The 26,617-nt window shown below is 34.1% G+C and overlaps 2 protein-coding genes and 1 pseudogene across 2 annotated transcripts; 2 read left to right on the top strand and 1 right to left on the bottom strand.

The window, feature by feature from the left end:
- The first annotated feature begins 4,538 nt into the window (after window positions 1–4,538).
- Window positions 4,539–11,437, top strand: LOC145631660 (CDPK-related kinase 6-like). Its single transcript, XM_081683794.1, has 11 exons — window positions 4,539–5,243; window positions 6,327–6,457; window positions 6,803–6,844; window positions 6,972–7,080; window positions 7,158–7,236; window positions 9,060–9,356; window positions 9,463–9,572; window positions 9,991–10,095; window positions 10,214–10,276; window positions 10,447–10,614; window positions 10,693–11,437. Exons 1-11 carry the CDS (start codon window positions 4,758–4,760, stop codon window positions 10,828–10,830), a joined length of 1,728 nt encoding a protein of 575 aa, XP_081539920.1. The 5' UTR covers window positions 4,539–4,757; the 3' UTR covers window positions 10,831–11,437.
- A 2,093-nt stretch (window positions 11,438–13,530) lies between these two features.
- On the top strand, window positions 13,531–18,346 carry LOC145630190 (CDPK-related kinase 6-like). The gene is made up of 11 exons (XM_081682440.1): window positions 13,531–13,979; window positions 14,931–15,061; window positions 15,429–15,470; window positions 15,583–15,691; window positions 15,788–15,866; window positions 16,186–16,482; window positions 16,584–16,696; window positions 17,118–17,222; window positions 17,350–17,412; window positions 17,581–17,748; window positions 17,835–18,346. Exons 1-11 carry the CDS (start codon window positions 13,545–13,547, stop codon window positions 17,970–17,972), a joined length of 1,680 nt encoding a protein of 559 aa, XP_081538566.1. The 5' UTR covers window positions 13,531–13,544; the 3' UTR covers window positions 17,973–18,346.
- A 5,942-nt stretch (window positions 18,347–24,288) lies between these two features.
- On the bottom strand, window positions 24,289–24,702 carry LOC145632468 (auxin-responsive protein SAUR32 pseudogene; annotated as a pseudogene).
- Window positions 24,703–26,617: the final 1,915 nt, after the last annotated feature.

Raw genomic sequence — 26,617 nt, 5'->3', positions numbered from 1 at the left:
GACTATTTAATCATCTAAGCCAATATCAACTATGGTATTCATATGAAAAAAAATGTATATAAGTGCAAACCACAAGTTTCAATATAAATAAATGAAAAAAAAAAAACTATATTCAAAGAATAAACTCAATTTTGGTTTGACAATGACAATTGCAATTTTGAAAAGCAGTTTTGAAAAGCCTTTTTAAAAAATATTGATTGTACGTCAACAACAGTAGAACCCGGGACAATGCCCGGAGTCACTCACTAGTTTCAATTAAAAAGCAAACCACTGAAACACATTGTGAAAAATTAACACATGGGTATGTAGATAGAGAAAGAAAAAGTGTAATAAAAAATAACTTGTTGGTATAAAAAAATGAGTAAAGGTTTGTTTGTCCGTTCAATTGTTGACAAACATCTTGTAAACTTATTATATCTGTTAGAGCACTCACGACAATGAGAAAAAAAAAATGCTTATAAGCATTTTGATGAGCAAAAGCATAGAATTGTTCATCCCATTAATGAGCAAAAGCTAGAATGCTCATTTTATAATTTGCTCATCAAAAAATTGTGGATGAATAGTAAGCAGTGGGCCTAGATTAAAATTGCAAGTGTAGCTATTAATTAAATTGTAAGAGAGAGAAATGTTGATGGTGTTGAGGGTAAAAATACCTCGTATACGCGGACCAATCCCATAGTGACACGTGGCCCAGTTATAGGGTGACACGTGTCACCACGGGAAGATGCCACGCAATTCAGAGCCCTTAAGGCCTCAGGCCACTCTCGTCGCGACACGTGGCCCAGTCAAAGGGTGACACGTGTCGTCATGAGAAGATGTCACGTGTTAAGGGCATGTGTTCCCTCAATAATCAGCACGCCAGAAAGCCCTAACAACGTCAGGGCCCAAATCCCGAGAGATATCAATGAAAGCCGCAAAACGGCGCCCCCAAAGTAGCACGTGGCATTCACTGATTGCGCAGCCAATCACGCCACACAAATCTAGGGTACAAACCCTAGAAAGGGGCACGAGTCCCACCCCTATAAATACCCCAATCATTTATGAAGGGGGGGATTAAGACATTTACAAACAACAGAGCATTAAATAGCTCCAACTTCTCTCTACTTTCTCTCTCTAGCCCTTTCCGTTCTGATCACTGACTTGATCGTCGGAGGCGAATATTCCGTTGATCGGAATATTCGTTGTTTTGCAGGTTGGACCGTCTCGTTGCCAGAAGAGCGTGACCAGTATCCCAGGAAATCCAAAAAACACCCAAAACGGATGGGTATTAAAATAGGTAGGAGAGAATGGTGAACACTTATTTATTTATTTATTTATTTATTATTATTATTATTATTATTATTTTATCATTGATGGGAAATATGATCATAAAAATGTTCACGAGGAAAATAAGATTGGAAGACAGAGAAAGTGGGTAGAGAGAATGAGGAAACAAAAAAAATGCTCATTGTTGTGAGTGGTCTATTTATCATATTTTAAAAAATTAAGTTGTTAGTTACTATGCGTTATCCATTTATTATAGCGTTTGTCCAGTTATCGTATTTATTTAAAAAAAATCTTTTATTGTTTATTATTGAAATCTATTTTATAAAAACCTAAGAAAAATCAATACATATATTTTAGTTCACTCCCAGTATATCTTCTCTATATGCTTGCAAAATAATTTTAAACTTACTGGATACAAGGGGTACCTGTAACTAGCGTTGTGCACCGGTCCAAAACCGGACCGGGACCGGAACCCGGATTCGATTTTTTTGGGGACCGGGACCGGACCGTATTCAATCGGTCCGGCTTCCGGTCCAGACCTGTTTATTCCGGTCCGATTTTGGACCGGTTACATTATGTTTTTATTTTTCTTTTTCATTTTAGTATCTTAATATATGCATACATTTTTAACGTCTTGTTTTTGTTTGCGTGATTTCTTATTTTGCACCTAGAATTTATAAATTACAAGTTTTGTACCTAAATTTTTTAGAAATTTAAACATAAAACTTAAAGTTTTCACCCAAAAAATTACAAAAATACACTTTTCGGTCCATACCGAAATATTTCGGTTTTTACCCGGACCGAAAACCCAATTTGTGAGGACCGAAGACCGGACCGGAATCAACCGGTCCGGTCCAATTCCGGTCGATTTTTAGGTCTAGGTCCATTTCTGCACACCCTACCTGTAACGATATAATCACTAAAGTATATTAACATACACATGCATCATCGATCAAATTTGCTAGAAGTATTTATCTATCTTAGCATTTAAGATCTATATGCACAATATAAATGCTTAACATTTTTGAAAATATACAATACAATTTGTTCGGCACTGCCACACTAGCTAGCATTGAACAAGTGAAAATCATTTTATTTAGAGAGGTTAATCATGAGCAGGTCCCCATTTATCTCTGGGATTAACCAAAAACGTTTATCTCATAAAAGGTGGCCCACTGTTTGATGACACATGTGCAATAAAGTGTAAAGCTCTTTGACAGTGTGCAATGTGGTCCCAAGGTGTAAATTTCACGGACGTTTGTTTCCGTTATTCTTTCCTTAACCATGGTTAGAATCTACTTTTTTCTTTCCCTTTTCTAAATCTTATTGTGCCCCGTCTTCTGGGTTCGTTTTTTCGTAGCTCTTCATGTGTCTGCTTAGCTGAAGCTGGTGAATGGCGGAATCCGGCGAGTGATTGGTATTTTTGTTCTTTTAATCCGCGGTAAATTAGGTATGTCAGTTACCCTTTTTTAATTTTTTATGCTACCATTACTTCCCTGCTTCCCCGCTGTCATCTTAGTTGCTTGGTTTAATTTTAATTCGTTGGTTGTTTAGGGTTTTGTGCGTTAATGACAGTAATTTCTTAATTGTTACTATTCAGTTGGGGTTGATAGTAGCGTACTTGTGTATGAGTGCTTTTTTGAACTCTCACCATTGAATTTCAACCACAAAGCACAAGTCATTGAACAAATCACAATTGTATTTTGACCTCAAAGCAGAAAACAAGACAAATCGCAATTACATTTCAAACAAATTAAACAGATATACTAAATAAATAAATAAAGAAATTACATAACTACAAATTAGCATCCAACACCTTCAATTCGCAATAAAAAACTTCCAACTAACAGTACTAGAATCAAAGAATTGCAAACCTGTTCACCACAGTTCTCCATCAATGACAACTTGCCCGCCGGTACTCCTGTGAATGCACAACGCAGCGATCAGATTCAATCAACGCTTGAACAAGCCCAACGTCAATTAATAACAGCAGAGAGGAACTGATACAATTCTATTTCGAAGCTCATTCAATGCGTTCGCCGAAAATAATTTAAGTGTTGAGCAATTGAGCAATTGAATTCAACTAACTCAATTCGTAATTGATTCTGTTGGTTTAACCATGGTTAGATTTACATGTGTCCCCACAACCATATAAAACAGATAGTACTGCTAACGGAGATAACAAGACGTTTCTGAGGTTCAGCCAACTTTATCAAAGAATGCCCCACAATACCCCTTACTTATTGGAAGAAAATTACTTTTATACCCTGGGATAAACAACTCAAGTTTATCCCTGTTATAAACTTGAATTTCCTCGTTAATCATACATATGCGTAAAATTAAATTGTTAATTTTTATTTTTTTATTTTTTTTAAAAAATGTCAAAGCTTTTATGCATCTGATTATTGTTATTGTTATTATTATTACTACCCTAATGAACAATCTATTACATTAATCACAAACCACAACCATAATTTTTCAATAATCCGTACAACATTCATTCCAGCTTAACACATGACTTGGCTCACATGAACCCATGAATTTCTTATAAATATTAATGCATTGTATTTCATTTGGTTTTTACAAAGTCATGTCTCATGTGGCCCATTACCAAAAAATTAATTGTATCAACAACACATGTTGTACTAGACTAATAACTTTACACATGGTTATTGTGTGATTTGCAAATTTTCACTCTTGCACTGATCATTAACTAATCTAAGTTTATTTTTCATTAAGATTCGCCGTTACACTCATATAGAGAGAGCAGGTGAAAGTGTGAATTGTGAAACACGTTCATTATATCTAACAACACCATAAGTTGATCATCAGTTAATGTCTATTTATTCTTCAATAGGTAATAAAGATCTAATCCACTATTCTAACTACATACAAAAAGTAGTCGATACACATTTATTTCATTCAACAACACAGGTCAAACGTACTACGAGTAATAAATTTACATAAATTTTGACAACTAGACAAGTATTAAAAACACAACAAAAGCTCACACACAGACACGCTAACCTCATCACCCCAAAGTTTCTACATGAAGCATGGAGTTACCATAAACAATTGCTATGAATCTTACAAGAAAGACTGAATTAGTATGAAATCAATTGAGTATACGAATTAAATAACTAAAGTATAATAAAATTGTCAAAACAGCCGACCATCCCTAAACATACAACACCTTCCTTCCTTTGACCATTCACATAATAAGACCCAATCAAATATCAGTCAACCCCCCAACCTCACACATCAAACGGTGTAAAACCCATCATTTACCTAAAGTAGGTCACCGCCATGTCACCTTAAAAAATAAAGCTCCAAACTTTAAATGTCAACAACTTCAACTTCTCCCTCTACTTTGAAAAACTCTCTTCTTTAGCTCACTTTCTCTCTCTAAAAAAAAAATTAAAGATTAAAACTTTTTAATTTTTTTTTCATCTCATTTGACGTGATTTTCAACCAATCCTGGCCGTCCGATCATGGGGCTCTGTTACAGCAAGAAGACTACTTCAGTGGCGGTCAACGACGCCGTTTCATCCGCCGTTGAAGAACCAACTCCGGCGAGTGTACAAACGACGCCGTTTCATAGCCCTTTTCCCGCCGGAATCAACCCATCTCCGGCGAGAACTCCGGGAAGGAGAATGATGAAATGGCCCTTCCCGCCGCCGTCGCCGGCGAAGCCTATAATGGCGGCGTTTCGGCGGCGGAGGAAGGAGAGTGGTGGGGTTACGCCGGAGAGGACGGTGGAGCAGGAAGGTGAAGGGAGGATGAGAGAGAGAGAGTTAGAGAGAGAAAGAGAAAGGGGTTTAGACAAGAATTTTGGGTATTCCAAGAATTTTGGGGCAAAATATGAATTAGGGAAGGAAGTGGGTCGAGGGCATTTTGGTCATACTTGTTGGGCTAAGGGTAAAAAAGGGGATGTTAAAGGTGTTTCTGTTGCTGTCAAGATTATTTCTAAAGCTAAGGTGCGGTGGTATGTGGCATTTTGGTTTGTTTGATTTTTGATTTTGATGGTGAAATGAGGACTATGTTAATGTATGTTTGTATGTTGGATTGTTGGTGGTTTCGAGTTTGCGAGGTTGTTCATGTGTGCGAAATTGATCAATTTGAATATTAACATAGGGTTTCTTGTTGGATTGTGCTTGATTGTTACATTTTTGTCTGTTTGTACCTGGGGTTGGAATTTTTGGTGGGTGTTTTGTTTATGAGTTTTTAATTATGAGATTTGGACTATACTTATTAGTATGTGTTTGATTTGGTTGTTTAATTGTGTGACTATTTGTTTATTAACTGATGAAATTGGTGTGTATGCATATATAATTTTATATGTTGATTATGATTGATGGTTTTGTAGCATTGTTAAGAATTTTTTTGGTAAACTTATTTTATATCGCTGCAGAATTTGATTTATGATCTCTTTTTTTGTAGTCAAGTAATCATTTAATTTGATATTCTAGATGAAAGGGTTGTAATGGAAATATAAATGAGGTTGGTTTCGGTCATGTATAGTGAGGGGAATTAGAGATTATCTTGATGAGCTTGGGGCTCATGTGGAGATTTTTGGTTCCCAATGCTTCATATTTGTCTTGTATATCTCGAGTTCATTGGTTGTTTTTGTCATTGTTATTCTCTAAATGCCAAGCTAGTGCAAAATTAGTACAATTTGAGGGTGCATTTTGTTTGGCTGCTTGGGAAGTGCTTGTATATCGTTCGAAAGTTCTAATTACATCTGTGTGTGTAGCAATTGATATATGTTTTGGAAATGGTGGGCTAATATAACGGACTTGGAACATCTTATTAATTCAGTCGCAACATCATGATACAGGGATTAGTTTATGTTTTGCTTCTATCTTGAGACTCTTAACCTTCAATGATCTCCATTGATAGTAGTTTCTGAGTGGAGTTCTATTAATTTGTAGGGTATAGTTATGAAGTAGGTTTTAGTATGAATGTATGATTATTATTGTTTTGTTTGTACAATTTTTTTTATTTTCTAGTTCTTCTTAGATTAATGAGTAATAATGAATGATACTGATGCCTTTGAGCAGATGACTTCAGCAGTTGCAATTGAAGATGTTCGCAGGGAGGTGAAAATGTTGAAAGCATTGTCTGGCAACCCGCATATGCTCAAATTTTATGATGCATTTGAGGATGCTAACAATGTCTACCTAGTCATGGAGTAAGTGCTTCCTGCATTCTGTATGCTTTACGCTTAACACATGTTTCGACTTCTGAATCAGTTGCTATTGTATATGCTTTTGGCATTTTGTTAGATTTCGCATGACAACATTTTATTGGGATTTGCTGACAATTGCAGCATTCTATAGGCTTCGTAGAAATGGTGTCAACTTGTTTTATCTTCTATTTGTCAACCATTATTATCTAAGACGCGATGTCCTCTCTTCCAGACTCACTGAGGATACAAGTGACTTGAATAATAAAAAAAGAATCAATACAGTTATAAGGCACTTAGACACTTATTGTTATTTCTAATACATTATGACACATCTATTTTGGCTTGCAGATTGTGTGAAGGTGGTGAGCTATTAGATAGAATTTTGCAAAGGTAAAGTTTTTTATGCAGTCTCACTGATTCCCAGGGAAGATTTTTTTTTGGCAGGGGGGGGGGGGGGATAGTATGAGTTTCTAGACTTATCTTCTATAAGCCTCATTTTGTTTGTTTAATTCTCCAGAGGCGGGAGATATGTCGAGGAAGATGCCAAGGGAATCATAGTGCAAATATTATCCGCAGTTGCATTTTGCCATCTTCAGGGTGTTGTGCACCGTGATCTAAAACCAGAGGTATGGAATTGTCATTGTGGTGCTTTTAGCTAAGGAATTACTTGGAGGTTTGTTAACCACAGGACTTTTCTTGGCAGAATTTTCTTTTTGCTACAAAGGATGATGATGCGCTCTTAAAGGTTATAGATTTTGGTCTTTCTGATTATGTTAGGCCAGGTAATGACAGCTTCATCTTTTATTATTTGCAATAACTGCTACAAAGTAAATAAGATTTGAAGTTCTACTTTATAACTTTGGATTAATCAATTTTGGAAAGTTTGACAAGAATAATTCCCACCTTATGGCCATCAACTTTGAATAATTCCCAAAATAGACTTTAGTCGGAATTAATTGACCTCCCACTACTGAAACTCAGCTCTTTTCCACTCCTCACTCTCAGCTTTTGGTATCCCATGCCTCCATGGTAATAAAACTGAACCAGCTGAATGGAAAAGTTATCTGTAACTAAAACAACAATATATAAATCAACTAAAAATAAAAAAGGTTGCAAAATGATGATAATTAAGTGGAAGGTGAGCATATAATTAAGTTTGGGTCATACTATTTGGAAGCGCCACAAAAAAACTAATATTGTCTCTGTGATTGATTGAAGGATCATTAGATCCATTACTAAATACTGAACTCAAGTGTCCACAAACAAAACTTTTAAGCTGCATTAATAAAGTTAAGGAAGCTGTAAAGTGAGTTAAAATGAGAAATCTAGCTAAGTCACAATGTTGAACAACAAAGAGCCCTACTCCCCAATTAAATAAAAAAACCTATTACTATGCTTAAAGATTCAAATAAACTATGTGCTGCTTACACTAAAAATACCTTCAAATCAGCCTTCTGCCAACCAATGGCTATTGAAACTGTTATACGAGTGTTTCTCAATGAATTCAGAAGCATAGTTATGCTTGAACTGAATTGAGGAAGTTGCTTATATTAGTTCATTGTATCGCAAGATTCGCAACTTATAGAGCTGCTGATATTTAAAAAAGAGAAGAAATCACTTATGCTACCAAAATCTTGCATCTGAGTTGCTAGGGTGAGAGTGGATTAATATTTCATTCTGGTTGTTACCCCAAAGTCTCTTGCTCCTATTAAGCTCAGCCTTAATAGAAGTGGGTAGCGGGACTGGGTGGACGGTCTATCCGCCTTTAAGTGGTATTACCAGCCATTCTGGAGGAGCTGTTGATTTAGCAATTTTTAGTCTTCATCTATCTGGTGTTTCATCCATTTTAGGTTCTATCAATTTTATAACAACTATCTTCAACATGCGTGGACCCGGAATGACTATGCATAGATTACCCTTATTTGTGTGGTCCGTTTTAGTAACAGCATTCCTACTTTTATTATCACTTCCGGTACTGGCGGGGGCAATTACCATGTTATTAACCGATCGAAACTTTAATACAACCTTTTTTGATCCCGCTGGGGGGGGACCCCATATTATATCAGCATCTTTTTTGGTTTTTCGGTCATCCAGAGGTCTATATTCTCATTCTGCCTGGATTCGGTATCATAAGTCATATCGTTTCTACTTTTTCCGGAAAACCGGTCTTCGGGTATCTAGGCATGGTTTATGCCATGATCAGTATAGGTGTTCTTGGATTTCTTGTTTGGGCTCATCATATGTTTACTGTGGGCTTAGACGTTGATACCCGTGCTTACTTCACCGCAGCTACCATGATCATAGCTATATTAACCCATTTGGAGATATAAGTTTTCTGTATTCAGTTAGGACCATTTGTGAAGACACCCCCTAAAGTTAGGAATCTAGGAATATTTTTATTTAATAATCAAATGATGGAATTTATTTATGGCTGATATCTTAAAGTTCAGAAGTTGATGTTATTCTTATTCAAAAAATGTTTAATGTTATTACTTATGACCCAGCTGTTGTGGCTTAAGGTTGATCTGATGTGTTAATTATTTGTGGACTAAATGGTGGACTTATTTTACATTGAGAATTGATTCATAGAACTTATGATGTGCAGATCACAGGCTTAATGATGTAGTTGGAAGTGCCTATTATGTTGCACCTGAAGTGCTGCATAGATCATATAACAGTGAAGCAGATATGTGGAGCATTGGTGTCATAACGTACATCTTGTTATGTGGAAGCAGACCTTATTATGCACGAACTGAATCAGGAATATTCCGTTCTGTGTTAAGGACTGATCCTAATTTTGACGATATACCTTGGCCCAATATATCAGCAGAGGGCAAAAATTTTGTCAAAAGGCTACTGAACAAAGACCACAGGAAAAGGATGACGGCAGCACAAGCACTAGGTGAGTACTTTCTTTTGCTTGGGTCTATGTAAATGGTTTATGGCTTCCTTATATCTCATATGCCTAGTTACTTTCCTGACATAACCACTGATGACATTGCTTGCAGCTCATCCATGGTTAAGAGATGATAACAGACCTCTTCCTTTAGATATATTCCCAATCAAGCTAGTAAGGTCATATATGCGGGCCACCCCTCTCAAACGAGCAGCTCTAAAGGTGAGAACCTTTATCTCTGATGTTTACCTTTGGCATGTCATAAGCTAAACTAAACTTTGTCCCACATCGGAAGGGAATCCTTAGATTTATAATGACTACCATTTGCTCTCCTAAATAAAGAGTTGTCAGCATTCAGCAATGTGTCTATTAAACACATCAACTCATTTGAGTGCTGAATTGCTACTCTAGCTCAACGCGATCAAGGATGCTAATTCTGTGAAACATTTTTAGTGGTCCCTCAAGACATTGGTAGGCTGTAACAGATGATCGCAGTAGTAATGAATCTGCATGTAAATTTGGAAAGTTTTTCCTATGAGTCAATGACAATGCTTATAAATTATAGAAATTGATCTCCCCTTAACATGTATTACTCTGCATAAAATCCGTTACCATTAAATAACTATATGCATTATTGCAGGCTCTTTCAAAAGCTCTGACAGATAATGAGCTCTTTTACCTCAAAGCACAATTTAGGCTCCTAGAGCCAAAAGATGGGTGTGTGTCTTTAGAAAATTTTAAAGTGGTAAGTGCAACTCCCACCCTCAAATTTCCAACTGGTCTACTCAGATAGATGAAAATTCTACTTGAGCTTACTTCTTTTTTCTTTTTATTTTTTGTATAATCATGTCACTAATTTACAGGCCCTCGCGAGAAATGCAACCGATGCCATGAAAGACGCCAGAGTTTCTGATTTTTTGACTATTGTAAGACAGTTTGATATGTCAAAGTTGCCTATTAGCTATCGTTTAATTACTTGACACGTTGACAAACTAATAATATTAATGTGACTTGAGTTACATTTTTAATCATTAACTACATTAAAACCAAGTAATGTTTTTTAGTAAAAGCTTACAATATGACCCTATTAATGTAGATGGAACCATTTTCATCCAAGAAGATAGATTTTGAAGAGTTTTGTGCTGCGGCAATCAGTGTATATCAGCTTGAGGCTCTTGAAGACTGGGATAAAATTGCTACCACGTCGTTTCAGTATTTTGAGCAGGAAGGTAACCGGAGGATCTCAGTTGAGGACTTTGCAAGGGTAAGCACTTAGTTAATCAACTTTCTCCTATTCTTTCTGTGGTTTCCTGTTCTGATCATTTTTGCGCATTATGCATAGGAATTGAACTTGGGCCCGACAGCTCATACTTTAGTCAAGGATTGGATACGAAGCTCTGATGGAAACATTAATTTTATCGGTTACACCAAATTCTTGCACGGTGTTACAATACGTGGCTCCAATACAAGACGACAGTAGCTTTTTGAGTAGTCTACTAGCGGGTATGCAGTTTGTACCATCACAAATGAAATTCTGTTGAATTCTAATACGGTTTTACCTGTTATTCGGAGTGATAGGGTTATGGAAACCCCTTGGCGGGGAGCAATTGAGCTCCCCCACCTCCACCCCTTAATTTTTTCACCCCTGATGTTGTAAATTTTCAATATGGGGGGTTGCATATATAGTGACAACCTTGGAAAATCTGACTGTAAAACATTAAGCTGTTTATTACAGCCTGTATATTATTTGTTGCAGCATAGAAGATTAGAATTTGATGCTTGAAGGCTTTCTGAAAACTCAGAATGTTTCGTACTTTGGATTAGCTTTTGTAGTCCCCTCTTGTACGCAGGAATTCTTCGCTTTCAGCGGATGATGATTGTATGAGAAGCCCCCTCAAATGTTAATGTTACTTGGCCTGTCTGGCTGTATCAGTTTATGCTGATGTTCAATTGTTCAGCGGCTTCTACTAATGGAGTTGATACCCATGTAGCGCCTTGAACGAATTTCGCGAGGACAACAATGTTAAGGATCTATTGAACATTGTAGGTAAAACTCTAAAATGTACAATCTTCTCACAAAAATGTATTCCCTCCGTTGTTTTTCTCAAGTGGCCCACTTCTCAAAAGCTGCCGTTTTGGTCCTTTTGGTCAAACATACCCACTGTTCTCTTTCCTCATCAACAATGGAATTTGAGAATTTTTTAACAAGGGAGATGGAGGAATTTTTCACATTGTAGGGAATGCTCTCAAAAAAAGACAAACACCTACCATTTAAGTATTAAAACGTGAACACTTAAATCGAGACATCACTTAATACACAAAACGAGGCATTTTAGTTATTTTTTTGCCGAATTTGAGCTCAATTTGGACACTTAAAGGCCAAAATAGCCTTCAAAACCTTTAACGGAACATTTTCCAACGCGTAAATTGATAAAAAAAAAATATTATAGTAATAAATTAAGAGTGGGCTCCACTAATGGAATTTTTAACGGTAAGGTTATCGTATGGAAACAAAATGTATATATTGGGATTACAGTGTGAAAAGTAATATATGTTGGGACACAACGTTGAAAAGTGAAATTAACAGGGTTACTATAGGAAAAAACCCAAACATAAAATACTTCGTAATAGAGGAACCTTACTAAATAAAGAAGTGTTGTAATTATTATAGAACAGATGTAAAAAGGAAATGTTACGGTTAATATGAAATGGGAGAATTACTTAACTAACATTCCTAAATTGTAAATGTCATATTATTTGACCTACTATATTTGGTAAGATTTTAGGAGATAATTTTTGGGTAATAAAATAAATTATGCACACAGTTTCTCTCTTTTCCTTAAATATTATGCCAAAAGCTGAAAGGGATTAACCGAATGTGCTAGCTAGTTTGCAATTAACGACAACTAACAACAACGAAGACGAAAAAAACAAGGAATACACAAGACAATGAGAATTTATCGTGGGAAACCCAAGATCAGGGAGAAAAACCCTCCAATCCACTATGGAGTAAACAATTTGATGAAGAACAATGTAGTTTACAAGCTTTCAATCATCATGAAAGCTCCCACCCCAAACTCATCTTCTCAAACACTCAAACTTTAAGTGTTTGGGTATTTCATGAGGTTTTTTCTCTCTACATCTTTCCTCTCATCCTATTACTCTCTACAATGACAAAATAAGAATATATATAGTGCTAGAAGATCAATGGCTAAGATTACATCCCGAGCGAAATAAAAGAAATAACACGCTGGAACAGGGGCTCGATGGTTCGACCGTACCTACCTAGAGTTCGATCGAACTTGGCGTGGTTCGGTCACACTTCTTCCTTGGTCCAACCAAACCTCCTCTAGGAATCTAAGAGCTACACAGTCTGCCTCAAATGCTTAGAAGCAACTAGGTTCGACCCAACTTTTCAACAGTTCAATTGAACTACCGCACTGCGTGGACAACTATTCTTAAAACAGTCATAACTCCCTCAATTCTAAACCAAATCAAGCTTATGACCAGCCGTTGAAAAACTCTTGAGTCGAGCTATCACATCCAACTTGAATCATCTCAATATCATTCCTAGATTTTGAGATATGCTCATTTGAAGTCAGCCCTCTCCATCCACTATTGCTTAACACCAAGCAATAGTACATAGCTTAAACTCCTAAGCTATGCATCCCCTTAGCCTTCTTGAACCATTCTCCACACTTCTCAAACCCAACAAAAGCTATGAATCAAGTAAATTTAGTTAGAGGAAGTATATTTTTCTTATGGTTGTTTATTAAATTTGACGGTGAAGCTTCCGGAGATGGTGGTGTTGGTGTTGTTGGACATGATGTTTGTTATGGTGTTGGGGTTCGTCTGCCATTGATGATGAAAAAATTTGCCATTATTTACCATATTTGCCATTTTGATAAACATTAAACATTAAATGCAAATATGAGAAACATAAATGCATATATATGAGAAACATAAATGCAAATACGTTCTCTTCTACTCGAACTTAAAATACTATACTCCTAAAAAAATGCTACGTAGTAGATTATCTTCCAAAGAAATATAGTGTGCCAAATTGCCAATTCATCGACAGATACCAAACTTTAAATGCCAATAACTTCAACTTTTCCCTCAACTTTGAATTACTCTCTTCTTTAGCTCACTTTCTCTCTCTTTAAAAAAAAACCTTTTCACGTAAATCCTGGCATGGGGCACTGTTTCAGCAAGAAGACTACTTCACTGGCGGTCAACGACGCCGTTGAAGACCCAACTCCGGCGAGTGTACAAACGACGCCGTTTGCTAGCCCTTTACCTGCCGGAATAAGCCCTTCTCCGGCGAGAACTCCGGGAAGGAGAATGATGAAATGGCCCTTTCCGCCGCCGTCCCCGGCGATGCCTATAATGGCGGCGTTTCGGCGGCGGAGGAAGGAGAGTGGTGGGGTTACGCCGGAGAGGACGGTGGAGCAAGAAAGAGAGAGGGGTTTAGACAAGAATTTTGGGTATTCCAAGAATTTTGGGGCAAAGTATGAATTAGGGGAGGAAGTGGGTCGAGGGCATTTTGGTCATACTTGTTGGGCAAAGGGTAAAAAAGGGGATGTTAAAGGTGTTTCTGTTGCTGTCAAGATTATTTCTAAATCTAAGGTGCGGTATTATGTGCCATTTTGGTTTGTTTGTGGTGAAATGAGGACTGTGTTAAATTGTTGATGTATATATATGTATGTTTTTTTGGTGTTTAGAGGCACGAGAGCATGTGATGAGGATCAATCCCAAAATCTCTTAGAATCGGGAGGAGAGCTCTAAGCTCTAACCACTTGAGCTATTCCTCGCTCTCTATATGTGTGTATGTGTTGGTGGTTTCGAGTTTGCGAGGTTGTTATGTGTGGGAGATTGATCAATTTGAATATTAACATAGGGTTTCTTGTTATAATGCTTGATTGTTACATTTTTGTCTGTTTGTACCTGGAATTGGATTTTTTTGGTGGGTGTTTTTGAGTATTAAATAAATAATTATGAGATTTGGACTGTACTTGTGACTTTGTGAGTATGTGTTTGATTTGGTTGCTACTTGTTAAATTATGCAACTATTTGTTTATTAACTGATGAAATGTGGTGTATATAATATTATAAGTTGGATTATGATTGATGGTTTTGTAGAATTGTTAAGAAGTCCTTTGGTAAACTTATTTTATTTGGCTGTGGATCTCTATTTTTGTAGTTAAGTAATCATTTGATTTGATATTTTAAATTGAAGGGCTGGAATGGATTTACAAGGTTGGTTTTGGTGCTATATAGTGAGGGGAAGCAGAGATCTTTTATATGAGCTTGGGACTAATATTGCAAACTTAGAACATTCTATTAATCCAGTGCCAATATCATGATACAGGGATTGGTTTATGTTTTGTCTCTATCTCGAGATTCATAACCTTCATTGATGTTTATTGATGGTAGTTTCTGAGTGGAGTTTTATTGAATTGTAGGGTATAATTTAAAAAGTATGTTTTAGTCTTAGTATTAGTATTGTTTTTAAATATTTTTTTATCTAGTTCTTAAGTTTATTGAGTTATAATGAATGAAACTGATGACTTTGGGCAGATGAATTCAGCAGTTGCAATTGAAGATGTCCGCAGGGAAGTGAAAATGTTGAAAGCATTTTCTGGCAACCCGCATATGCTCAAATTTTATGATGCATTTGAGGATGCTAACACCGTCTACCTAGTAATGGAGTAAGTGCTTCCTGAATTCTGCTTTAGTGCTTAATGCAAGGTTTGACTTTTGAATCAGTTGCTATTGAATGTGCTTATGGCATTTTATCAGCACATGACACAACATATTGCAGGGATTCACAGATTTGCTGATTGTAGAATTCATAAAATGGTGTCTAATTTTAATTTGTCTTATCTACTATTTGTCATCTTAGACATGATGCTTCACTGAGGATACAAGTGATTTGAAAAATAAAAAAAGAATCAATATAAATGTACTTGTGCTTAGTTTGGCACTTAGGCCTTTAGGTATTCTCAAGTTTACTGATCAGTCTTTATGAGTGGTTAAGGAATTAATACATTATGACAAATCTAATTTGACTTGCAGATTGTGTGAAGGTGGTGAGCTATTAGATAGAATTTTGCAAAGGTAAAATTTGATGCAGTCTTATTGATTCCCAGGGGATTAGGGAGGGGGGATTCTATGAATTTCTATACTTATTTTCAGGGATCAGCCTCATTTTGTTTGTTTAATGCTCCAGAGGTGGGAGATATGTCGAGGAAGATGCCAAGGGAATTGTAGTGCAAATATTATCCGCAGTTGCATTTTGCCATCTTCAGGGTGTTGTGCACCGTGATCTAAAACCAGAGGTATGGAATTGTTATTGTGGCTCTATGCTTTTAGGCTTTTAGCTAAGGAATTACTTGGAGGTTTGTTAACCACCAGAGGATCCTATTTGTTTGCAGAATTTTCTATTTGCTACAAAGGATGATGATTCGTGCTTGAAGGTTATAGATTTTGGTCTTTCTGATTATGTTAGGCCAGGTAATGTCAACTTTATCTTTTTTCGTATTTGCAATTCTACAATTAAGTAAATAAGATTTTAATTTCTACTTTATAACTTCATTAGCTGTATAAGGAAAATTTGACAAGAATAATTCTCACCTTATGGCCATCAACTTCAAATAATTCCCCAAATGGACTTAAACCCATATTGTGCTTCCCCCCTTGGTAACTTGAATAAGTATTAACTTTTTTAAGTAATAAAACCGAACAAGCTGAATGGAAAAATAATCTGTAACTAAAACAATTCTATTTAAATCAACACAAAATAGATTCATTAAGTTTTTTTTTTGGTGTGCAGATCAATGGCTTAATGATGTAGTTGGAAGTGCTTTTTATGTTGCACCTGAAGTGCTGCATGGATCATATAACACTGAAGCAGATATGTGGAGCATTGGTGTCATAACGTACATCTTGTTATGTGGAAGCAGACCTTTTTACGCAAAAACTGAATCAGCAACATTCCGTTCTGTGTTAAGGGCTAATCCTAATTTTGAAGATATACCTTGGCCCAATATATCAGCAGAGGGCAAAAATTTTGTCAAAAGGCTACTGAACAAGGATCCTAGAAAAAGGATGACGGCAGCACAAGCACTAGGTGAGTACTTTCTTTTGCTTGGGTTATGTTAATAATTTATGGCTTATATCTCATAAACCTAGTTACTTTCCTGACTTAACCACTGATGACATTACTTGCAGCTCATCCATGGTTAAGAGATGAAAACAGATCACCTCTTCCTTTAGATATACTCCCGATCAAGTTAGTTAGGTCATATGTGCGGGCCACCCCTCTCAAACGAGCAGCTCTAAAGGTGAGAATCTTTGTCTCTGATGTGCACACTTTTGTAGGTTTGCATGTCATAAGCTAAACTAAACTTTGTTCCACATCGGAAGAGAATCCTTAGATATATAATGACTAGCATTTGCTCTCATAAATCAAGAGTTGTCAGCAATGTGTCAATTAAATACTTCGAATCATTTGAGTGCTGAATTGCTACTACAGTATATCTCAACAAGATCAAGGATGTTGATTCTTTGAAACAACTTTTATGGTCCCTCAAGATATTGGTAGGCTGTAATAGACAATAATAGTAATGAATCTGCATGTATATATGGAATGTTTTTTCTATGACATGCCTAATAATTACATAAATTGATCCTTCCCTTAACATGTACTTCGTATTACTCTGCATAAGATCCGTTACCATTCAATAACTATGGGCATAATTGCAGGCTCTTTCAAAAGCTCTGACAGATAATGAGCTCTTTTACCTCAAAGCACAGTTTAGGCTCCTAGAGCCGAAAGATGGGTGTGTCTCTCTTGAGAATTTTAAAGCGGTAAGTGCAACCCCCACCCTCAAATTTCCTACTGGTCTACTCATATAGATAAAAATTCTAATTGAGCTTCCCCCCCCCCCCCCCCCCCCCTCTTCTTCTTCTTTTTAATCATGTTGCTTATTTACAGGCCCTCGCGAAAAATGCAACTGATGCCATGAAAGACGCCAGGATTCCTGATTTTTTTACTATTGTAAGAGTTTGATATGTCAAAGTTGCCTATTTAGTCAATGTTTGAATACTTGATAGATTGACAAAACTAATTACATTAACGAAATTAAAGTTACATTTTTTATCATTAGTTACATTGGAACCAAGTAAATTTTTTTTAGTACTTTACAATTTGAGCCTTTTAATGTAGATGGAACCATTTTCTTCCAAGAAGATAGATTTTGAAGAGTTTTGTGCTGCGGCAATTAGTGTATATCAACTCGAGGCTCTTCAAGATTGGGATAGAATTGCTACCGTGGCATTTCAGTATTTTGAGCAGGAAGGTAACCGGAGGATCTCAGTTGAGCACTTTGCAAGGGTACGCATTTAGTTTATCAACCATCTCCTATCCTTCTTGTGGTTTCAAGTTACCGTTCTCTAAATATTTTTGCTCATGATGCATAGGAATTGAACTTGGGCCCGACAGCTCATGCTTTAGTCAAGGATTGGATACGCAGCTCTGATGGAAACATTAATTTTATGGGTTACACCAACTTCTTGCACGGTGTTACAATACGGGGCTTCAATACAAGACGGCAGTAGCTCTTTGAGTAGTCTACTAGCAGGGCATGCATTTTGTACCATCACAAATGAAATTCCTTTTGAAAACTAATACTAGATTATCGTTGATTTGGAGTGATGGGGTTATGGAAACCCCTTGGTGGGGAGCAATCGCGCTCCCACACCTCAACCCCCCAAAATTTTGTAAATTTTCAATATGGGGGGTTGCATATATATATATATATATTGACAACGTTGGAAAATCTGACTGTAAAACATTCAGCTGTTTAATATATCCTGGATATTAGTTGTTGCAGACTTGCAGCATAGAAGATTAGAATCTGATGCTTGAAGGCTTTCTGTAAAACTCAGAATGTTTCATACTTCGAGTTAGCTTTTGTAGTCTCCCCGGTAAGCAAATGAATGAATGATGGTTGTAATATTGTATGAGAAGCCGCTTCAATATCAGTGTTACTTGGCCTGTATGGCTGTATCAGTTTATGCTTATGTTCAATTGTTCAGTGGCTTCTGCTAATGAAGTTGATATCCTTGTAGGCCTTGGACGAATTTTGCGAGGATAACTATGTTAAGGATCTATTGAACATCATAGGTACAATCTCCAAACAAAAATGTACCACTCTTATTACTGGTCGTTTTTAGTACTGAAAGCTGTACTTAAGTTGTGCTCTCTTCCACTCGAACTTGATAAAGATACCAAAAATTACTAGATTAATGCTCTATTTTATTCCAAAGATTAAAGTGTGCCAATCCATCTGACAAATGCCAAACAAGATCAATTATTGGGTTTGGGGCTTAACACCCAACATAGGTGGTCATACACTCATACTTTTGTGAACTTACATGAAGCCCAAATGATTTAATTATCCTACCGTAAGAAGTTTCAAATAAAAAAGCTTGCTCTATTACATATCAAAATTTGACGAAATTTTTGTAAGAAAATTGTATACAATTAAGGCTCACCATTTATATTAGATGGGTACATCAAACTACTCAACTTGTATCTCTAGTTAATCTAGACATCTTTAATAGACATGATAGTAATTTCCTTGCACTTGCTCCACTTGTTATAATTAGTCATCTTCCAACTAGAGTAAGAGTCATCAAACCCCAATTTCATTGGATATCTAGCAACAAAAGTTCACATTTTATCTTAAGTGAAGTCGAATCAACCATTAAAACAAAGACACTTAAAGTATACCGTATTATATCCAAAATTACAAGAATTAATAATAATACGACAGTTACTTATAGACGGGGATAGGAATTAATCTAACATGTGACCGTTATGACTTTGTCATTCTTTTAAAAAAATTCAAAGAGTGACAAATGCAAGTGTTAGTACATGACAATTAAGTGGTAGTTTTAGGGCCCATTTGGTGTTAGAAGTCAAGCCAGATTGACATTGGTAGGGACTTGGCTAACGATTATGCCTAGTTTGTGCAAGTTTTTCAATAGACAGATTATCTACTCATTATTTCTCCAGAAATTTCTTATTCTATTAAAATATTATACAACTATAGAAGTATATATGCTTTTCTCTAGTTGGCCAACATGCAAATGTGTTCTTGTTTTTCTTTGTTCCTCTAAGACTGATCTAGTTCTTGTTGTTTTTCCATTTCGTCCGTTATTGATAAAGTCGAAAAACTTTGTGAGATTTTTCGTTATGTACAATACAATAAACAAGTGTTGGGTTTTATATCTTTAGTTTTTGTTTGTGTTGTATGTTCATGCGTGCAACAACCAAGTGTTGGATTTTAATTCTTTAGTTTTTGTTTGTGACATGTTTATCAGTGTATGTTCATGCGCGCATGATGGTGTAATATGTAAGTTTTTGTGACCTTAATGCGAATTATGACTCTTAAGATCATGGTTATATATACTCGTATAATGTTAGGTTCTATCAGATCATATGTCACCCTATAAAAGTAAGGACCATCAATTTTAATAACCACTTTAAGTAAATAATTTGAACAACTTTGTGTTTTTTGTATAGTACGTGATACAAGTATAGGGTCAAAAATCGTATGACAATAGGGCATGAGTGACACTTTAATTAAGCAAGGGTAAAGAAGCAATACTATTATTGTTTGGATGTATGTTATTTTCATGTTTTGGTGTTTTGTCCTCCCTCTTTGATGTGAGTAATGCTATTGTGCTTGATGAATTTGGAGGTTCGTGCTTGGATGATGGTTATTATACTATGGAAGTATGAATGATTTTCCATTTTATCTATACATTGAAAAATGAATTATAGAAAAAATTACAAGCGAATACTTAAAAAAAAATTAGGCATGTAATGATGTAAGCTATGGATGATATTTTCATCCACTATAGCTAGATTAATTGATACGAACTTAATTGACAAACTTCAGAGCACATTTTACACGATAAAATTATTATTATTATTATTATTATTATTATTATTATTATTATTATTATTATTATTATAAACCTGTCATATCAACAATAGATTCTTTGTACTATCTCGTCACTCAAAACTCAAAAGGAAGAAGGAACCAAAAACAATTGCACATTTTTTCTTCATGTGTCTACACTGAAAAATCGAGTTTTGGATGATTGTTAATTTGGAGCTAATAAGCACATAAACAAACAAACAAAACGTTGGATAGTTGCTAAAATGGAGCAAGTAAGTACACAAGTAACATACAATTTTTTTTTTTTTTTTTTTTTTTTTTTGACAAGTTGCTACATACAATAGTTAGGATGAAAAGAAAAACAAACAAACAAACATCCAATAAATCAGGACAAAAGCCACATAAAAACTATAGAAGTGCTTGAATTTTGCAATTATTTTGGGTGGTTTGGTACTTTGGTTAATCATTTGATTTGTACCTTCCTTAATATAAGGCGTTATTATTTATTAAGCATGCTTAGTTTATTCCATTTCAATGATTTAATCTCCATATCTTTTAATTCTGTCGCCAGTTATGTGGCTTTCAGATTTGATCAAGAAACTTATATTATAATTACATTAATTAATCAGAGTATTAATTGGTATTGATGAAGAGTTTCATGATCACATGCAGATGCAGTAAACTTTAATCATGTGTACGAAGTATAAAACTATAAATGTATAAATAATGAGTTAAAGTATGCTGATGTTAATTGTTATGCTACTCCATATGTACTTCGTATATAATTTCACTCTTAATTAGCAATATATTATTATTTCACTCTAAATTAGCAATATACTACGTATATAATTATATTTTTTTTATAATACATAAAGCAACTAAACTTTCTGATATTATTGATCTCTTAATGGACAATTATTTTCTGGATATACAGAAATTAAACAATTTCTGATTATTACTATCTTCATTTCTTTTCGTTCCGTACATTTCTTTCACGAGTTCATTTCTTTTCACTCTTTACATTTTTATATGTTATTCCATTTTTTCAATTATTTTAAAACTCTTATGCCGTTTGGCCATACAAAATCAAATGACATACGAAGCACTTTATACCCATATAGGCCATATGCTTCGCGTTTTACAAATTACAATTTTTATTTTTAATCCCACTTTACACCCACATGTAAGAATATTACTTAGAATATTAAGAAAGGGAAGTAGAGTATTGTGTATGAAATTATGGAGATGATCGAGGGTATATATTTACTTCTACGATTCAAGATACCCTATATTTGAAAGATAACACTTCCCAAGCAAAAATATGGAGATGGAATGTGTATGAGTGTGAAATTAGGCACATATAGTCATACACTAACATCTAAGCCCACAAAATTGATCTAGTTTAAATTAGTTGAAAATGAGGTAAACAATACCAAAACAAATAATTTGATGCTTCAAAATATCTTATAATATGATTGAAAGTCAAAAATGCAGTGTTTTCCATGTTTGTTGGGTCTAGGGTGTAGAATTTTGAGGCATCACTTGGATTCCAACATGAATAGCTGGTTAAATGTAGCTCTATCAAATTAAGGGAATAGGATTCCTCTTTGAACATTGAATAAGAAGTATGGAAAATAATAATGTGATAAAGTAGATGAGGAATACCATAAAGTAACCAAATTCCTCCAATCCCTTCATACCTTTCCAAAATAATACTTTAATTTCAAATCATTAGTTTTCATTAGGGATTAAGCAATCAACTATCTAGCAATTCCCTCCATTTAGGCTTTGTTTTAAGGCTAGTAGTCTCACTAATTATATTAAGGCCCCGTGCATATTAACTTTAAATCTTTAATAGTATTTATTAAGGCAATTAACTTTATAACATATTAAACAACTTTTTTTTTTTTTTTACCTTACTGATTTAAGCAAAAATGAATAATAAACTCTTGAAGCCATTGTCACAACGCAAGAGCAATACAAATTACGTACAAATGAAGCTAGAGCATTTAAACATGTTACCTATCATACACTAGCCCGACCTCAATCTTAACCACTAGGCCAATTGAACTATTCTTCTGAGAAAAAAAATCAAATATAAATAAGATAATAAACACAAAAAAACATCACTAAAGGATCTATTCCCTACTTTGTGATGCATTAGACAACAAATGAAGTTACAACAAACCATGATACTAAAGCAACTACAAATACTAATAGATATAAGTTGAAACTTTAACCAATTAATTAAGTGTACATTAGTTGTGGCCCTTTTAATCTCATTAGATATAATTAAACTATATATACATGGAACTTTGAAATTAATTTTAATTTCTTGTCTCCACATACAAAAAGCATTTTTATTTTGTGTGCTGGTAAGGTGAACAATCCTAATAATATAAATTTTACATGTCATATGTTAGCTAGCCCAATTACACAGATGGGCTCGAACTTGTGACCTCAAAATTACAAAGTAAGTTTGCCGGCCTCTATCTCATAGTTTAAGAGCATAACTTTGCCTAATCTAAGTTCTAAGGAGAATTTGAAAAATACTAATTTACTACGGAGTAATAAGTTTAAACACCTTTTGTTTTTGTTTTTTATGTTTTTTTTTTTTAATAAAATAAATTGTTATAATACCTTTAATTAAGAACTATTTCGACATTACAAGTATTATTTTCGAATAGAGATAACATTATCTAATTTTTTGAGAAAATCTAGCTACCGCTATAATATACAATATAGTATTAAGATTTTAATCCAACTTTTATATCCAGTTATCCACTAATCTATGACAAAGTTTAATTAAAGAAATATTCCTATAATTTCGGAATGTACTTTATAATAATGATGCCCATCTCACATGGGTATTTTTTTGGTTGTGATTATTAATTATGAGGAACATTGTTTTGTGGAGGAGGATAAAAGACTATACATATAAATTAAATTTCAAAGCTAGCTTTATGATGTTTGAAGCATGTCCCAAAAACATGGAAATCTAATTGATTTTCAAGGCAATCAAAAACTTGGTGACCCAAAATGTTTGGGTCCATTTTTATAATTTAGAATAATATTAAGGGACAATGAACAATTGTATGTTATAGATTGGTGTTATTTGTCCCAAACTACAAGCCAACAGTCATGAGACTCATGACCCCACCCAACTTTGTGGAAATGGAATTAAATCTATCCCTTGACAACCAAACACCACCCAACTTTTTACATAAATTCTGGAGTGGAAGAAATTTGTTGAGCTTAGATTTTATTTTTTATTTTTTATTTTTTTAGTTTGAACTGTCCAAAAAAAATAAAAAAGATTTTTTTGGTACTACCTTTGTACTTATTCTTGTATAACCACACAAGGCAAGACACCTCCTTGTCAATTACAGTTAGATAATTGTAATAAAACTTCCTAAAAAATATTATTATTACTATTTTTTTTTTTTGGGTGCTGCAAATTGCAAGCTAAGTAATCCCTCTTTGCGTTCACATTCTCAAACAATTTTATGACTCTTCTTTGATTTCGCTCTTGAAATCTTCCACTTTTTTCGGCTATTGTTGATGTCACATACTAATGCCTTAATTAACAAATTAATACATATTATAAAAAAAAAAGCAAAATAATAAAATAAAGTATTTTAAAAAGATCTATCAAAAATAATCATTGGACACACTTACACAATTTTGAATTGATAAATTTGAACAAGCAAGACACATAATAATTAAAGAGAAAATCATAATAATACTATATATATTTATATATTTAATATTATAAAACTTTTCATCATTGTCAACTACAATTAATCACTTGATTTTCAATCTCACGCGCAAAAACAAATCAAGAATCTAAAAATTTACATCTTGATAATAATAATAATAATAATAATAATAATCAAATTAAACTTGAATTCCAAACTTTCAAGAATCAAGATCCTTTACAAATCAATAATCACACAATAAAATCAAGCCTTAAAGCACAAGAAATTATGATGATGATGATGATGATTATGATGATGATGTGGGTTCATCATACGGTGATGCTCACGATCAATCATGCCTTGAACGTTACGAAAATGCTCCACGTGGCATGGAATAGTGATTGGACCTTTTTGATCAAATCCATATTCTTCTTCAGCTTCCTTAAGGAGTTTGATGAACAAAGGATGATTTATGTACACAATTGGTATTATAAACCTTTCAAGTTTTTCCTCTCCTTCATGCCCTACTAAAACTGCCATGCACCCTTTTGGTACGCTCTTGATCTCGTCCTTGTCGCCGCCACCCATACCGCGATGATTGTGATGATTGTGGTGGTGGTGGAGGAGGTGTGAGAGGTGGAGGTTGAAGTTCATGTGTTGTCTTTCACCACTACCCATTGCAAGAGACTTTAGTATGAATCAACAAAAAGTTTTGGTTTTTTGGCTTTTTTAGAGATTAGGTTTTTTTGTAAGCTAAGGTTTAAATTTGTGTTATAAGAAAGAAAGAGAAGAAAAAGGCCAAGGATCGGAAGAAGAAATAGTGAGAAGAAAAAGAGTAAGAGAGGAGTTGATTAAAGAAGTTGGGATGTTGCTCATGATAATTTGTAAAAAAACATATAGGAATTTTTATTTTTGGTTGAGATGAAGAAGACTTTGATGCGTTATGTGGTTGTGTATTTATAGGTGGGATGTAGGGTTTTTGGCCTTTTAGGGGTAGAAAAGGGAATTTCTATTTTATTTTATATTTTATATTATTTTTTGGGTGAAGTTTCTTAAATTGCACACCAAGTTTTTTTTTTTTTTTTTTTTTATTTTTTATTTTTTATTTTTTTTTTAAGATTAATAATCTTTAAATTTTTATCCTATAAAAAAATAAAATTATCCTATATTTTTGGGTATTTTGAAAGGGTAGGTTTTCTTAAGGGAGAATAAAGAGACTTGGGGGAGGGTTGGTGGGATAAAATAATGTAAATTGACTAATTGACTTTTACTCGGTATTTTCTAGCATATCAACGGCAATTAACTGGAAATTTGGATTGCCAGCGTGGCAGGGTTCATGGAACATTGGTGCTATATCTAGAGAGAGAGAGAGAGAGAAAAAAAAAAGGATAAAAATATTAATTCCATTTTTTTTTTTTTTGGAAGGAATAAATCGTGTGGGGTTGCACCATAATAAATAAAAAGGAAAAGGAAAGTAAAATATCGAGTGGGAAAATAAATATTCTTATGTGGTGTGTGGCTCTAACATTTACATGTTCTCATTTTTCTTTTCAAATAGTGGTTTTAAGAAATCACCTTTTAATGCTCCTCCTTATAAGAATATTTATATTACCTTCGATTTTTTAATTTTTTTTTAAGTTGTAATTTTTGGGTATTATTTGTGAGATATAAAATATTCCAAAGTTGCAACTAAAAAAATCGGAGGTAGTATATGTATGCCAATAACAATATTAACGATAATATTTTATACATTATTGTATATATATAGTTCTATACTATGATAATTTAGTTCGTAGATTAACTAGATTTGTTTCCGTCAATAAAAAATAGATTAACTAGATTTGCAATGAGATAGGCCTAATGATTTTTGCTGAACTTAAATTATTTTTACTTAATTTAAATTAATTTTACTAAACTGAAATATTTTTTGCTGAATTGAAATTATTTTTACTGATTCTATTATAATTTTTCATTAACTGATTTTTACTAAACTGAAATTATAAGAACTGGAGTTATTTTTACTGAATATTGTTTTTTAAGATGAAGTGAACCCGTTATTTGGGTCCAATTTTGAAAACTTTGACCATTAATTCTTGTTAATTTATAAGAGATTATATGTTCATATAATATCTTATTTGATTTGTCACATTGTATATTTTATTACTTCGTATTATCTAGTTTTATAATTTTTATGCATATGAAAATAGAGATATATACATTTATGATAGGTCTTGAAGACCATGAAAAGTAAAAAAGAATAGTACTATGTATATAGGGATGGAGTGAGTATTATTGTTATTTTTAAGAAACATTAAAGATTTGTTTTACTACATTTTTTTTATGTCCAATTATTTTACTACACAGCATTGATGAAATTTGTTTTTTTTTTTTTTTTTTTTTTAACAAATCAATTCATTAATCAAAGTCGGCATTTTCAATTGAAATTTAAATTATCCTAAATTTGATAATCATCCTTATTCATAAACACTGAAATACAATGTATTGGAAATAAAAATATAAAAATTAATATTAAAATCTCTAGTAGGATTGTGCTTTCATGAAGAAATGTCAAACAATAGTGGGAAACAAATAA

The sequence above is a fragment of the Chenopodium album genome, chromosome 5, assembly GCF_948465745.1.
Source record: "Chenopodium album chromosome 5, dcCheAlbu1.1, whole genome shotgun sequence".
NCBI classification, from domain to species: Eukaryota; Viridiplantae; Streptophyta; class Magnoliopsida; order Caryophyllales; family Amaranthaceae; genus Chenopodium; species Chenopodium album.
Note: the sequence above shows the minus strand (reverse complement) of the source record. Positions and strands in the feature narration are given on the sequence as shown.